This window comes from Dreissena polymorpha, chromosome 13 (genome assembly GCF_020536995.1).
Source record: "Dreissena polymorpha isolate Duluth1 chromosome 13, UMN_Dpol_1.0, whole genome shotgun sequence".
Taxonomy (NCBI): Eukaryota; Metazoa; Mollusca; class Bivalvia; order Myida; family Dreissenidae; genus Dreissena; species Dreissena polymorpha.
The window spans coordinates 14,459,770-14,473,363 of NC_068367.1; the positions used below are offsets into that span (position 1 = coordinate 14,459,770).

A 13,594-nucleotide genomic window follows, 5' to 3' on the forward strand; every position below is an offset into this window, starting at 1 on the left:
GAATGTTTTGAAACTATAACAATTCTTTAAAACAATAATTTCTTCAATCTGTGAGCATGTAGGATAGTTTATTAATCAGATAAGAACCTGTTAACAGCGTGTATATATTCAAACTATGAATACAGTTTTTATTGGGTATACGTTTTTTTTAGTTTTTTTTCTATATTCTAATAATTGGCTGTTGTACGGGCCCAGGTCCTATTGAATACTAGCTTAGAAGCTACAGGTTTAGGTCAATGACCCATGTATTATACATTAACAGGCTGTGATCGGCACATGTTTGGGATGCAGATTCTTGCTATGGAGCAGGGACTTCCTATGCCTCTGATATATACAGACCCCGCCTATACCAAGAGGTGTGTTGCTTGATAGTATATTACTTATACTATTCTTTAAACACAACCCATTGCTTTATCTAATTAAATCTACCCTTTGGACAGAATGCTTTGTCGACTTAAAGGTGGCTGTTTGTTGTAAGTTTTGAACAATTTGAAGCTGTGACTGCAATTAAAGACATGGTCTCTTGTGTAATTACATCAATTATTTGGTTATTCAAATGTCATTATTAAATACACATTTTGAGTCGTTCATATATATGTGGACTTAGGTTGAACACTTTTTATAAGATGGTTTATTATTTTAAAGCATTGTTCACATATTCATAAGTCAATTTTGGTATTTTGTATCGTAAACTATGACATCCCGTCTGAACTATTTGTGTTTGAAGATATTAATTATTGAAATATTGTATTTCTAGTGGAGGTGGTGGAAACTTTGTCTTGTCAACAAGTTTTGTAGGCTACACTTCAGTATACGGTGGCGCCGTTCCAATGGTGGAACACGGTTATGGCACTTTCTACAAAATAGAGCCAACATTGTAAGTAGCTGTCAGAAAATGCCTCAAAATGCGCACATATTTTTCTTGACTAGAGATATATATTGCCATAAAAGCCAATTTTTAATTTCTTCGTGTATATATGTAAACATGATTTTGAAATATCCCAATTATTTATATAAATTATTTGTGTGTGGATATTTTTTTATAATATTGACATGTTGTGTGCTGCTGTGGTGAAGTTATTATCATAAACATTATAGCCATGTTCTACTGTTTATATTTATACATTTGATATCAATGAACAGTTGCTTATGTTTTCTCATACCTTTAATAACTATTGCATATAATACGGTATAAGTTATACTAAATAATGTATTATACCTCAAGTTGTGATTCATATATTCAGAAAAAAAAAAAAATTTACAGCATAAAAGAGTGACACTTTTATTTCCCACTGATCAAAACATTCCTCAGTTATTTGCCATTGATCATAACTGACAAAGTAATGCAGGGTTTTAGTAATGCTTGTGACACAACTCTAGTATATCAAATCAAAATCCTATCAAAGTGAGATATGGTTTGTTAACTGTGTTGCTGTAATTTTCAAGGATAACCACGTTCGTCTCTGCCTGGAAGTCCTGTACGGAAACTGATGCGGTCGAGTTTAACCGCATCGTGCACGAGTGTCTCGTAGAAATGGGTGCAGTCTTGAAGGCCAGCGCGGGAGAAGCAAGGGCTTGAACCTGTTTATTCCAGTATGACCAACTGTTTTAGTGGATTTACAAAAAATGAGCGAGTACCTAAATGCGGACAGTAAATGAACAATCGGACGCGTGAACAATGTGTTTTATTGCATTATGTATGTTGACAAGATAGTATTAGAAGATTGTTTGTTTGAATATGAGTGTCTTTGACTCGTGCAATGCACACCTCTTATTTTTGTACAAAGTCAATATATTAAATCATATTTTCCTTTATTTTTATAAACTCACTTTTTACATTATAAATATTTTTGTATCTATCTTATTTATCAATACATATATGTATTACTTTATCCATTTTGTAGTGTCAAACACATGTTTACACAATTATGAAAGGTCTACACATTAATGCAGTCGTGAAAACGCAGCGGGACCTGTAAATAAACCCTGAAATACGCACAAATTTACTGACATAGCTGTCGAGACCTTGGCCAGTGCCTTACTGTGTATGACCATTAATTCATATTAAATAATGGAGTATTTAGCTCAAAATAAATATATTTTCATTGCAAGTCTTCTCTTATTGTCAGCTTTTACTTTGAAACTTTCGGGTCACGAATTTGTGTGACAAGGTAAACTAAATTGCGACGGGGAACGTCTTAGTGAAACGCACTCTTATACATTTGAACACCGAACACTATCTGACCAATTACATAAAAGTTATTCCTATTAAATATACCTCGAACTTTCTGTCATAACCGTCATGGGATGCATTTGTCTTCAACGATGGTTCACATTTGTGATTGTCAGAATGGATTTCAAGTGGAGCGTACGTTACTGTGTGTTTCTCCTATTTACGTTTTTTTTATACCTTCACAAAAGTTGCCTTCTACTTCAAATGGGCGTCTGAATTATAACGTTTTCTTGAACGATTGCATACCCCGTATATGGCTTTTGCCCTCCTAAACTATACCATGCAGTCATGAACAAGACGAGAGTAACGCGAGAAAATAAGTATTAAAACCATCACATCAAGGAGACCACAGGTCAAATTTTCAACTTTACAAAAAAGCACTGACAGTTGTTTTGTTTTTTTTTGTTGCAATTTTCCTTGAAAAATCACTTCTCATAAAAAAAGTATTTTTAGCCGATGTTTCTTTTACTAAAAGCATGATTAATCATTTATTTAATGAGCACACTCATGTCATGCTTTCCCTTGACTCTTAGTTTGACTCTTGGATTTTATAAAATAGGATTTTGGTAAATTTTTCCGCATACACTTATTAAAATCGTATTGTAATGCAGATTACTCATAACAGAGAGCACAATACAAATTCGAGACAACCTCCAAGGAAAACTACCCTTTCAACATTTTACGATCAAAACAGTGACAAACATGGCCGCGTCCGTCTGGTGAAGGAAATGTGCAGGTTTTAAACATTGTTTAGGCTATTTTTCTGGGAACGAGGTTAGAAAAACGGACAATTTATATCATATCTATTGTTTTTTTTTCCTCATGATTTTTGTCTTATCTGCTGTGAAAATTCTCGCGTTACAAAAGTTAACAGTTTTCGGGCACGTGCGCTCGAATGTTGCTGAGGAGTTTACGTCATAAAAAAGTACACGATCTTATAAGGCTGCACGAAGTTATAGGAATAGAGGATATAGACTGGCCATTTCTATCGAACGCTACCAAGATTGAGTCATAATTGTGGCTTCTATAGTGGTAACATGTTTTTTAGGATTTAACTTGTGGACCTAGTTTTTTTTACAAACACGACTCAGACACTCAATTTTCCTAGATATTGTCAAGATAAAGATTCTGACAAAGTTTAATCAAGATTGTGTCATGAATGTGGCTTCTAAATTGGTATCACAGTTTTTCTCAGATTTGACCATGCAAAATAGTTATTGGACACACCTGACCCAGATGTGAATTTGGCCTTAATTTTATCCAGATAAACATACATGGTTGCAGCAAGTATCTATATAAACATTCTGACCAGTTTTCAACAAGATTGAGACATAAATATGGCTTCTGGAGTGGTATCCAGCAATATGTTGATGACCCACAAAAATCACATGTAGCACTAAAGGGTAGGGTCAGTATCTTTGTGGGCGTACTCCAGGAGGACATAGGTCCGTCTATGCTAAAAATAGAGGGAATGCAAACACTGCTAATTCATACATAAAATCAAATTTATTAAAATCTGTTTAAAATTAAATGGCAAACATATAATCACAATTCAAAACAAAGATATGACAATAATAATTTGTAAACAAACCCACAGTCTTTATAATGTAAGAAATCTTCGGTTATAAGTTGCACATGATTTAAATGAATTTAATACTGTATTGAATACAATTTACAGTATTTAGGATCATGAAATTGATCAACATTACAAGAAAATCATAATAAACATACATGAAGCAAACATCAACAAAAATCACAACTAAACTAAACATTATAAATAGTCATAAAATACTTTTAAGTTGAAATTGTTGACCCATTATTAGTCGAAAGAAATGTCTACACACATGTAATTTCAAGTTTGAAGCAAATGCAGCAAATAAACCTGATTATTCATATAAATAGTATTAAAAACCCACATTAAAAATAAAAAGTTGCATTGGTATTGCTGAACATGAATCTTCAAACAGATATATTAAATAATCATTTACTGAACAATCAGAATGGCACAACATGACTGAGTAATTAGATGAATCAAAGGAGAAACATGACCTTTCTTTAAGTGCCAGTATAAAGTTGCCTGCTCATAATTTCAATACTGAAAACTATGCTTATACATTTTGTAACTTTTTGACTTTGGCATATTCCATGGAATGTTAGTATTATTGCTGCAGTCAGTTAAGCTGCTCGCACTTTTCCTAGGTTAGCTGGTTGACTAGTACTAAGTGAACAAACGTATGTCAATAGCTGCGAATTGTCCGACTTGAATCAGTGGTAGAGGTAGAATGCCTGTATAAACAATTACATGAACAATCCATAGACAAGTTATATGGCACTGCTGCGTATTGAACCAACGATCAGTGCTGATGTCAAGTGCTTTACCTTCTTAGCTAGGTAGTAACGTTTCTCGGCTGAGATCAATCTTAAAGAAACTTAACTTGTTGTGAGCGGAGAACGATATAAATATGTCATTGAAATAATATTAATTGTGCATTTTACTGAAAGTGATTGCAGCAACTTTAGCTAGTAAAATGGCAGTTTATTAAACATTGAACAGCATTGCTTTCATAAATGTGTAAACATATATCTGACATTATAATAAGGAATAGTAATATAATTTGTAAATGTTTGCATTGATTAAAAAGGTTGACACAAAAAATCATTTAGAAAGTACAGAACGTAAGATTTACAAATACAACTGATATAGTTAAATAAGTTTAACTTAAAAAACAGTTAATGATTCCTATTGATAAACAATGTGAATGTTAAAAAAGTGTGCTCAATGAAACAAACTCCACTACGTATCTCAGGATGGTACCAGTACTCGCTGAGTTAAAAAGCTCATATGATTTGACACTTTATTGGCCCTATTTGCTTATGAATAAATTATCAATCTTCACACTATTGGTATTAACTAATATTTACAGCATATAATTTTAACAATGATTTTAGGTCATACATAGTAACAATAATCAGGACCACAAAATATATTTCAGTTATTTAAAAACGACAGTGATTTTTCTGTATAAATGAACTAAAATGTCAAACACAGGCAAAGGGCACTTACAAAATCAATTAAGAAATATAAACAATTAAATGTCTTATAATAAAGAAATGTGTAAACAACAAAACATTTTTACAAATATCAAGTTCAGGATCTTAAATTCACCGTTTTCTATTTGGATGGAAAATACTACTAGTACTGCATTTATTTTATATAAATGGAACACCTTAAAGAATGGGAAAGAAATTAAATTAACATCTTTTGAATATTTACCCAAATAATGAAATGTTTTTAATCATCTGTCAATCGTATGGTAAATATTATCTAAAAAAAAAAAATAGAATGCTGTAATAATCATGCATTGCAACTATTTTTATAGAATTTTAATGAAAAATAAAAGGTTATTGACAAAATATGGATTTGATACATTTATAAGTGGAACCATTAAAATTGCGCCTAAAACTTCATTCATAAACATGTATAATTATTTTTTATTACACGAGTCACACACACAAACATTTTATTTGCATACAATCAAGTACCTAATAATATACTCATAAAAAATGCCCACTAAAGCACCCAGTTAATTAGGGATAAACCGGTTCACAGTCTTGCTACTCCAGCGCTGGCCTTCAATACTTCGCCCATTTCTACGAGACACTCGTGCACGGTGCGGTTAAACTCGACCGCATCAGTCTCTGAACAGGACTTCCAGGCAGAGACGAATGTGGTTATCCTTGAAAATGACAGCAACACAAACACTATAGCTCTATTTCATTTGATTGCTAATTGGATTACTAGAACTTTGTCATACATCTGATTTAAAATTCTAATTGCTTTATCAGCTATGATAACAGGCAAATAAGTCAAAAATGTATGGATAACTGGCGATGTAAAAAGTGATTTGCACATTTACACTAGATTGTGACAACATAATATCACCCCATTGGTGCATAAAGGTACCATTTGCCTTCTTATTTCAATGTCACATGGTATTTTTTGTACCAATGGGGTGATATCATGTATTCAAGTATACCCTTGATGTGCAGTGGCTCAACCTGTTCAAACTTTAACACTAAACCCAAACTCATTGATTGCAATATACTCTTTCTAAAACTTCATGTTTGGGTGTATTTTACTTCATCTGAATGTATCAATGTCTTACATTTATCTATATTACTATAATACTATTATTATAGTGATCTATAGTTTCTGTATTAATGAAAGGTTAGGTTTCATGATAATTACTTTAGTTTTACAAAAAACATGATTTCACAAGATGTGTTTGTGAAACACTTTGCCCCCCCCAACATATTTGACCTTTGACCTTGAAGGATTACTTTGACCTTTCACCACTCAGAATGTGCAGCTCCATGAGATACACACTGCATGCCAAATATCAAGTTGCTATCTTCAATATTGCAAAAAGTTATGGCCAATCTTAAAGTTTGACACAAACAAACAAACCATCAAACAGACAGGGCAAAAACAATATGTCCCCCCTGTTTTCTAAGCACCCCTAGATAAAACTCTCCCTATTCAATATATAACTATTACCGATATTTTCTATTTTGGAGTGTGTGTGTGTGTGTTTGTCAAAAAGTGAAATACTTATCTACTGAAAGCTACTCACAATGTGGGCTCTATTATGTAGAAAGAGCCATAGCCGTGTTCCACCATTGGAACAACACCACCATATACTGGAGTGTAGCCTACAAAACTCGTTGACAAGACAAAGTTACCACCACCTCCACTGAAATAAAAATGAAACACTTTGCTAGGCATGTTTTCAAAAATACGTTCTTAATAGTTGAGTTAATAATTAACTAACAATACTTGTACTGATTTCCTTTTTAGGTATGAATACTCTAGAATTATTAACCTAATCTAATCACAAGAGAGCCTGAAAGGCCAAAAGTCGCTCACCTGAGATAACAAGATATTATTTGGACAAATCTTCTGACCAATATCATGAAGATCAGAAAATAAATGTGGCCTCTAGAGTGTTAACAAGGTTTTATTATAGCCATATAAGGTAACATGCCCTACCCCCTGGTGGCCATGTTTTTCAACCAATCTGCATCATTTTCGAACTCATCAACGATATTATTGGGATGAATCTTCTGACCAAGTCTCATGAAATTCAGACAATAAATGTGGCCCCTAGAGTGTTAGCAAGATTTTACAATAGCCATATAAGGAAAATGCCCCGCCCCTTGGCAGCCATGTTTTTAAAGCAAATGTTACCATTGTTGAACTCATCTAAGATATCATTGAGACCAATCTTCTGACCAAATTTCATGAAGATTGGGCAATAAATGTGGCCTCTAGAGAGTTAACAAGGCAAAAGTTGTCGGCGCACAGCGGACGACGCACGACAGACAAGAGCTAAAAACTCATTCAACCTTAATCCACATATGCATTACAACAACGCAAAATCTGTATTTTCCTGATGAAACTGAAAAGAACCTTTATTTTCCAAATACAATTTATCAACACAATAATTGTATGTCAATACACAAGACACAATTTCTTTAACTGTAGTGACTGATTCAAAATGGTCAACAAACAAAACAGGCATACATTGTTCAAGTCAACAAGACAGTAGATAAATGAGTGATTTGTTTTAAGTATCAGTAATATAATATCCAGTCCCAAACCTCTTGGTATAGGATGGGTCTGTGTATACGAGAGGCATAGGAAGTCCCTGCTCCATAGCGAGAATCTGCATCCCAAACATGTGCCGATCACAGCCTGTAAATTTATAATGATACACAGATCTATGAGGTAAAACTTTTACAGCATTGTGAATCGTTTCATTTTGCAACCCTTTACCTATTTTAACTGAAATTGACCTTGCAAGCCCCAAAGTCAATCATGAAGCTAACAATATTTTTATATTCATCATTCTAGTTTATGCAAACTGAACAGAAACCATTTATAAGAGTGCAGAACACATTCAATTTGGCTAATTGTGGACAAATCAAGGGCCATAAATCAAAAGTGTTTAATGCCATTTTGATGATTATCTTTCTTGGTGGGGATTAAATGCCCATAAACATGGCCATGGCATAAGTTTCACAATAATCTAATGTAAATAGGATTTGGAGGACAGACAAGACAAAAAAAATCTTTTAATAATTCAAGGACCATAATTCAGAGGTGCTTAATGCGTTCTTTATGATTATCAAAATTTGCTGAGATGTCATGCCCAAAAACATTATTGCCGAGTTTAATGATGATCTGATTTATAATGTTAGAGTTATTGAGCCGAAATCTTTCTCCTGGATGCCACCCACCTGCCCATCCTCAAAACTACAGATGTTCAAACAAATAAACCCTTTTTAAAAATAAGTAAATCAACAGCTTTGTAAAAGACAAAACAGCAGTCCACAAATAAGTTTATGTTGCTTGATTGGTGATTGTAAGCTCAAGTACAATTTAAAAGTACCCGGGTAATCAAAACGTTTGTGCAATGTATCCCGGGTACGGAAAAATACTAAAACGTACCCAAGAATTCTAATGCTAAACTGGTTGTTGTCCGCTCATTTTTTGTTCAATTAATTATGTTCATATTCATGTCAATATTCTGTAAAATGGCCTCTATATTATTGAAACTGATACTTTAAAAAGCATGTTGAGGTAGGTTTTGTAATCGATAGCGTGCTTTATTACATCGTATTTTGGATGGGAATAAAACTTGGGTACAGTCTGATATTGGCCGGGTGCCTTTAAGCGTATTTATCGTACATTGTTGTACACTAAAGACTTCAGAGTACCCAGAGTACTGTTAAGTAGATCAAGAGACGACAATGACCAATGGAGCTTTAATGTTGTCAAAATAAAAACAATTTCTCAATAAGTTTCATAAAGCTTACTTAAGTACTTTTTAACTATGACAAGACGCAGGTTTTAGTTTTTGATTAGCTCTGTAACCATAGCAACTACAATTTTGGTCTCAAAGAACAGTGAAATACTGTGCATATGCACCATATGGCCCTCCATCCACATTTAGAGTTTGACCAACCTAGCTAAAGTACTATTTGAGTTGTCTCAGGATCCAGATTTTAGTTTTCACACAAGTCTCTACGTATGCAATCTTGGCAAACACAAGTAGATGTCAAGTAAATGCCAAGGACAATAGAGTTTTCATGTTAGAATTTGTTATTAGAATTTAGAAATGGCGCACAATGAAGATCATTAAACTGTCAGTGCTACTGTTAACCTTGGTTTTCTGTTGCCTCAGCCATGAGCTGGTTGTGTCTGGCAGCGGCCTGGCGGTACAGAGCAGCCTTGGTTTCCACCTGCATCACAGTTATATACAGGGTTTCACACCACTGAACTATCAAAGAGACTACCAGACCCTGGTTTCCACCTGCATCACAGTTATAAACAGGGTTTCGCACCATTGAACTATCAAAGTAACTACCAGACCCTGGTTTCCACCTGCATCACAGTTATAAACATGGTTTCACACCACTGAACTATCAAAGTAACTACCAGACCCTGGTTTCCACCTGCATCACAGTTATAAAAAGGGTTTCACACCACTGAACTATCAAAGTAACTACCAGACCCTGGTTTCCACCTGCATCACAGTTATAAACAGGGTTTCACGCCACTTAACTATTAAAGTAACTATCTGACCCTGGTTTCCACCTGCATCACAGTTATAAACATGGTTTCACACCACTTAACTATCAAAGTAACTACCAGACCCTGGTTTCCACCTCCATTTATATCACAGTATAAATATTTATTTTATGCTTTCCGGTGGTTTTTTAGAAAAATATCAGTGAATTAAAACTGATAATGTCACTGTTTCTGTGAAATAACGTCATTTTTTTGACGAAATGACGTCATTATCCCAGCGAAATTCTTATGTTTAACTCTTGTATAATGTATATTAGCGGTGAAAAAAGCATTAAATAAAAAGAAAATTTGTTGGATTCGGTGGAATATCGATTTTAATTCACTTGTGATTATAGAAAATATATATTTTCACTCGTGGTGAAATATTATTTTATATGATCATTGTGGATTAAAATCGATATTCCACCGAATCCAACAAATATCCTCTATGTTTTCAAACCACTGAGCCATCATAGTATGTACCAAGCCCAGGTTTCCCCCTGCACATATATCGCCGTTATTAACATCCCTTTGGCCTTTACATCACTGAAACATCCTAGTAACTACTTGAGCTTATCAATATTTATATAAGCTAATTCTATTTTATTAAAAAATACATTAATTACCTAGAATACTTCTTACTCGCATTTTTTCAAACATGACTAAAGACATGTCCATATTGGTATAAACAATACTATTTATTTGAAATGATTTCTATGAAAACAAAAGACATTCTTGATTCTGTGTCATATATAGCTGACATGGTTTGGATCGATGTATTTATGCTCTTTTTCTCGTATCTTTTGTCTATATTTTATTATATTATTTTACGTTGTATAGAGCAATAAATCTATCTAAACTTTATTGCTATTTTAATGCTTTTTTTAAGATTTTTCAATATTTACCTTCTTTTAGACTGTATACAGTAATGAAGCATAATTTGTCATACATAATCCAGTTATGTTTTTATGTATTTTGATCGTTGGATACAAAAAGTACATGCTAAATATAAGTGTGTGCCATAAAAGAGAAACATAGTCACATTGATAACGACCCTACAAGCTTCAACATATACTGGTATTATAAATACAAGAACTTGTTACTTAAATGTCCTATCAATTGTCATAAAGTCAGCAATACCTTTATGTAAGAGCTGCATAATCTATAGACAGTAAACCAGTATGGTATAAATCACCGCATTACAAGCACATTATAAGTCACAATTTAAGATCTGCAAAATAATTCTTACAATCATAATTAAAAAACTACAAAAAATATTTTAATGACTAATCTCACAAGTATCAGTAATTTAATCTACAAAGTTATATCCCCTCTGAAAAATGAACTTTAAGGACATTAAAATAAAACAGTAAATTATCATTTCAATAATTGTATAACTACAATTTAAGATATCATACAATCATACAATTAAAATTAATATTCTAGTACTTAAATTAGAATCTAATTAGTATAGCTAATCTTTCAAATACCAGTTCTTTAATCTAGCTAATCTCACAAGTAACAGTACTAAAATTTAGGTAATCCCACACATATAAGGAATTAAATTTTATCTAATATTACTATTATCAGTACTTCAATCTAGCTCATATCACAAGTATCAGAACTTTAATCCAGCTAATCTCACAAGTATTAGTACTTTAATATAGCTTATATCACAAGAATGAGTAATTTAATCTAGCTCATCTCACAAATAACACAACTTCAATCTAGCAATCTAACTTGTGTCAGTACTTTAATCCAGCTTATCTTAGTCTTACAAATACCAGTACTTTAATCTAGTTAATCTCACAATTATCAGTACTTAAATTTGCTCATCTCACAAGTATCTGTATTTAAATCAAGCTTATCTCACAAGTATCTGTACTTAAATCTAGCTTATCTCACAAGTATCTGTACTTAAATCTAGCTTATCTCACAAGTATCATAGCTTTATTCAAGTTAAACTCACAATTACAATTATCAGTACTTAAATTTGCTCAAAGTATCTGTACTTAAATCTAGCTTATCTCACAAGTATCTGTACTTAAATCTATCTTATCTCACAAGTATCTGTCTTTAAATCTAGCTTATCTCCCAAGTATCAGTACTTAATTCTAGCTGATCTCACAAGTACCAGTACTTAAATCTACCTTATCTCTCAAGTATTAGTACTTAAAAATAGGAAATCTCAAAACTATCAGTACTTTAATTCAGCTAGTCTCACAAATATCAGTAGCTTAATCCAGCTAATCACACAAGTATCAGTACTTAAATCCAAACAGTTCTTGTCACTTCCTGTCACTCACCCCGACACTCTTATCCAGCATTGCCCTGGCAAACTGCACTGACTCAAGGGTGCATGACCTGTGGGTCTCTGTGCGGGCGTTGTAAAACTTGCGCGTCGTTGCTGTCTGGTAGGTGGGTGCTGGGCTATACAGACATGTATCACTCTTTAACCCTTTTCAGCTCAGAAGCTAAGTGAAAATGGCTATATCCAATCAACATAAAACAAGATCTGCCTGCAAGTAAATCCCAGTCTGTTCAAGTTTTATGCTGTTTTATGCATATCTGAGTATCGTTGGGTTAGAAATGAATCCATCCAAAGTTTAATATGGTAAAAAAAGGTCTTAAATTTAATTTGAATTTGTGAAGGACTATAAACGTGTCAAGGTGGGTATCTGAGTGGTAAAGAGTTACAAACCCTCTGACATGAATGTAAATGTAATAAGGTTTTTGTATGAATTAACTAATGTGGATCAAATGTTATCCCACATTGAACATTATAATATGATTTAAAAGAGTTGGTTGGATGTACATTTCATCAGCTTGTGTTTATTTTATTATAACTCATATAATAACTATGGACTTTTTAGTTGTGCAGAAGTGTGTGATGGGGTAATGCAAACTATCATACAGAACTTTTTTTTACTGCTGCCTTGTTTTATTTGGAAATATATGTGCACTATCACATAATATTATTACAGGTAAAAAGTACATGTTTATTAAAGATTGTACTATATTTAATATACAATTTATGTATTTGATAAATATCATCAACATTTGATGGATACAGTCAATATTCACCAATATTGTACCTAACAAAAAGGGCACAATTCAAAGGTGTAGAAAATAAATACAAGAAAGTAAAGCGCTCTTTAAAGCGGATTTTTAACCATAAAAAAATATGTAATTGTTTCTAAAAGTATTTTTATTAGGACCATGTTCCATCATCATACAAATGGTTCATGTTTACACAAATTTACACAGGTAAGTCATGTCAGTTAAAATAAACAGAGCAGAACTTTCAATTTGTAATAGAAGACATGCAATTACCGCCCATGACGTTTGATGTAGGCGTACTGGAGAGCTATCTGGACATGCGTGTCGGGGTGAAGCTTCAGGGACCGAAGGAACTTCTTCCCATACAACGTGAATGTCATACAGCAACATTGTAGATTGTTGGCCTGAAACGTAAAACAAATGAGCCTCACTCTGTCACACTGGGCTTAATGCCCAAAGCGCTTGCCCAGATTAGCCTGTGCAGTCTGCGAAGGCTTATCAGGGACACCTCTTTCCACTTTTATTGAATGTTGTAATTGAGGGATGTTTGTTCAAACAGAAAATCCAGTCTAAGCAGAAAGTTTTGCCCCTGATAAGCCTGTGCTGACTAATGTGTTCATCTAGGACGACACTTAAGAAACATGCATTAAGCCCAGTTTTCCTAGATC

At 33.4% G+C, this 13,594-nt stretch overlaps 2 protein-coding genes across 6 annotated transcripts in view; one reads left to right on the forward strand and one right to left on the reverse strand.

The window, feature by feature from the left end:
* The window catches only part of LOC127855772 (peroxisomal carnitine O-octanoyltransferase-like), a 53,167-nt gene extending 51,056 nt beyond the window's left edge, over nt 1-2,111 (forward strand). For 2 of the 3 annotated variants that reach the window (XM_052391575.1, XM_052391574.1), the window contains exons 24-26: nt 263-356; nt 758-877; nt 1,447-2,111. In XM_052391575.1, coding sequence (XP_052247535.1) covers nt 263-356; nt 758-877; nt 1,447-1,579 — 347 coding nt within the window. In that variant the 3' untranslated portion in view covers nt 1,580-2,111. Of the gene's footprint in view, nt 1-262; nt 357-757; nt 878-1,446 lie in introns of those variants that run through there. The other variant, XR_008037728.1, reaches the window with a different exon arrangement.
* A 1,613-nt stretch (nt 2,112-3,724) lies between these two features.
* Nucleotides 3,725-13,594, reverse strand: part of LOC127855167 (peroxisomal carnitine O-octanoyltransferase-like) — a 28,707-nt gene continuing 18,837 nt past the window's right edge. For all 3 annotated transcript variants that reach the window (XM_052390576.1, XM_052390578.1, XM_052390577.1), the window contains 6 exons: nt 13,200-13,330; nt 12,173-12,296; nt 9,460-9,538; nt 7,895-7,988; nt 6,868-6,987; nt 3,725-5,970 (listed from right to left, as the gene is read on the reverse strand). In XM_052390576.1, coding sequence (XP_052246536.1) covers nt 5,838-5,970; nt 6,868-6,987; nt 7,895-7,988; nt 9,460-9,538; nt 12,173-12,296; nt 13,200-13,330 — 681 coding nt within the window. In that variant the 3' untranslated portion in view covers nt 3,725-5,837. The remainder of the gene's footprint in view (nt 5,971-6,867; nt 6,988-7,894; nt 7,989-9,459; nt 9,539-12,172; nt 12,297-13,199; nt 13,331-13,594) is intronic.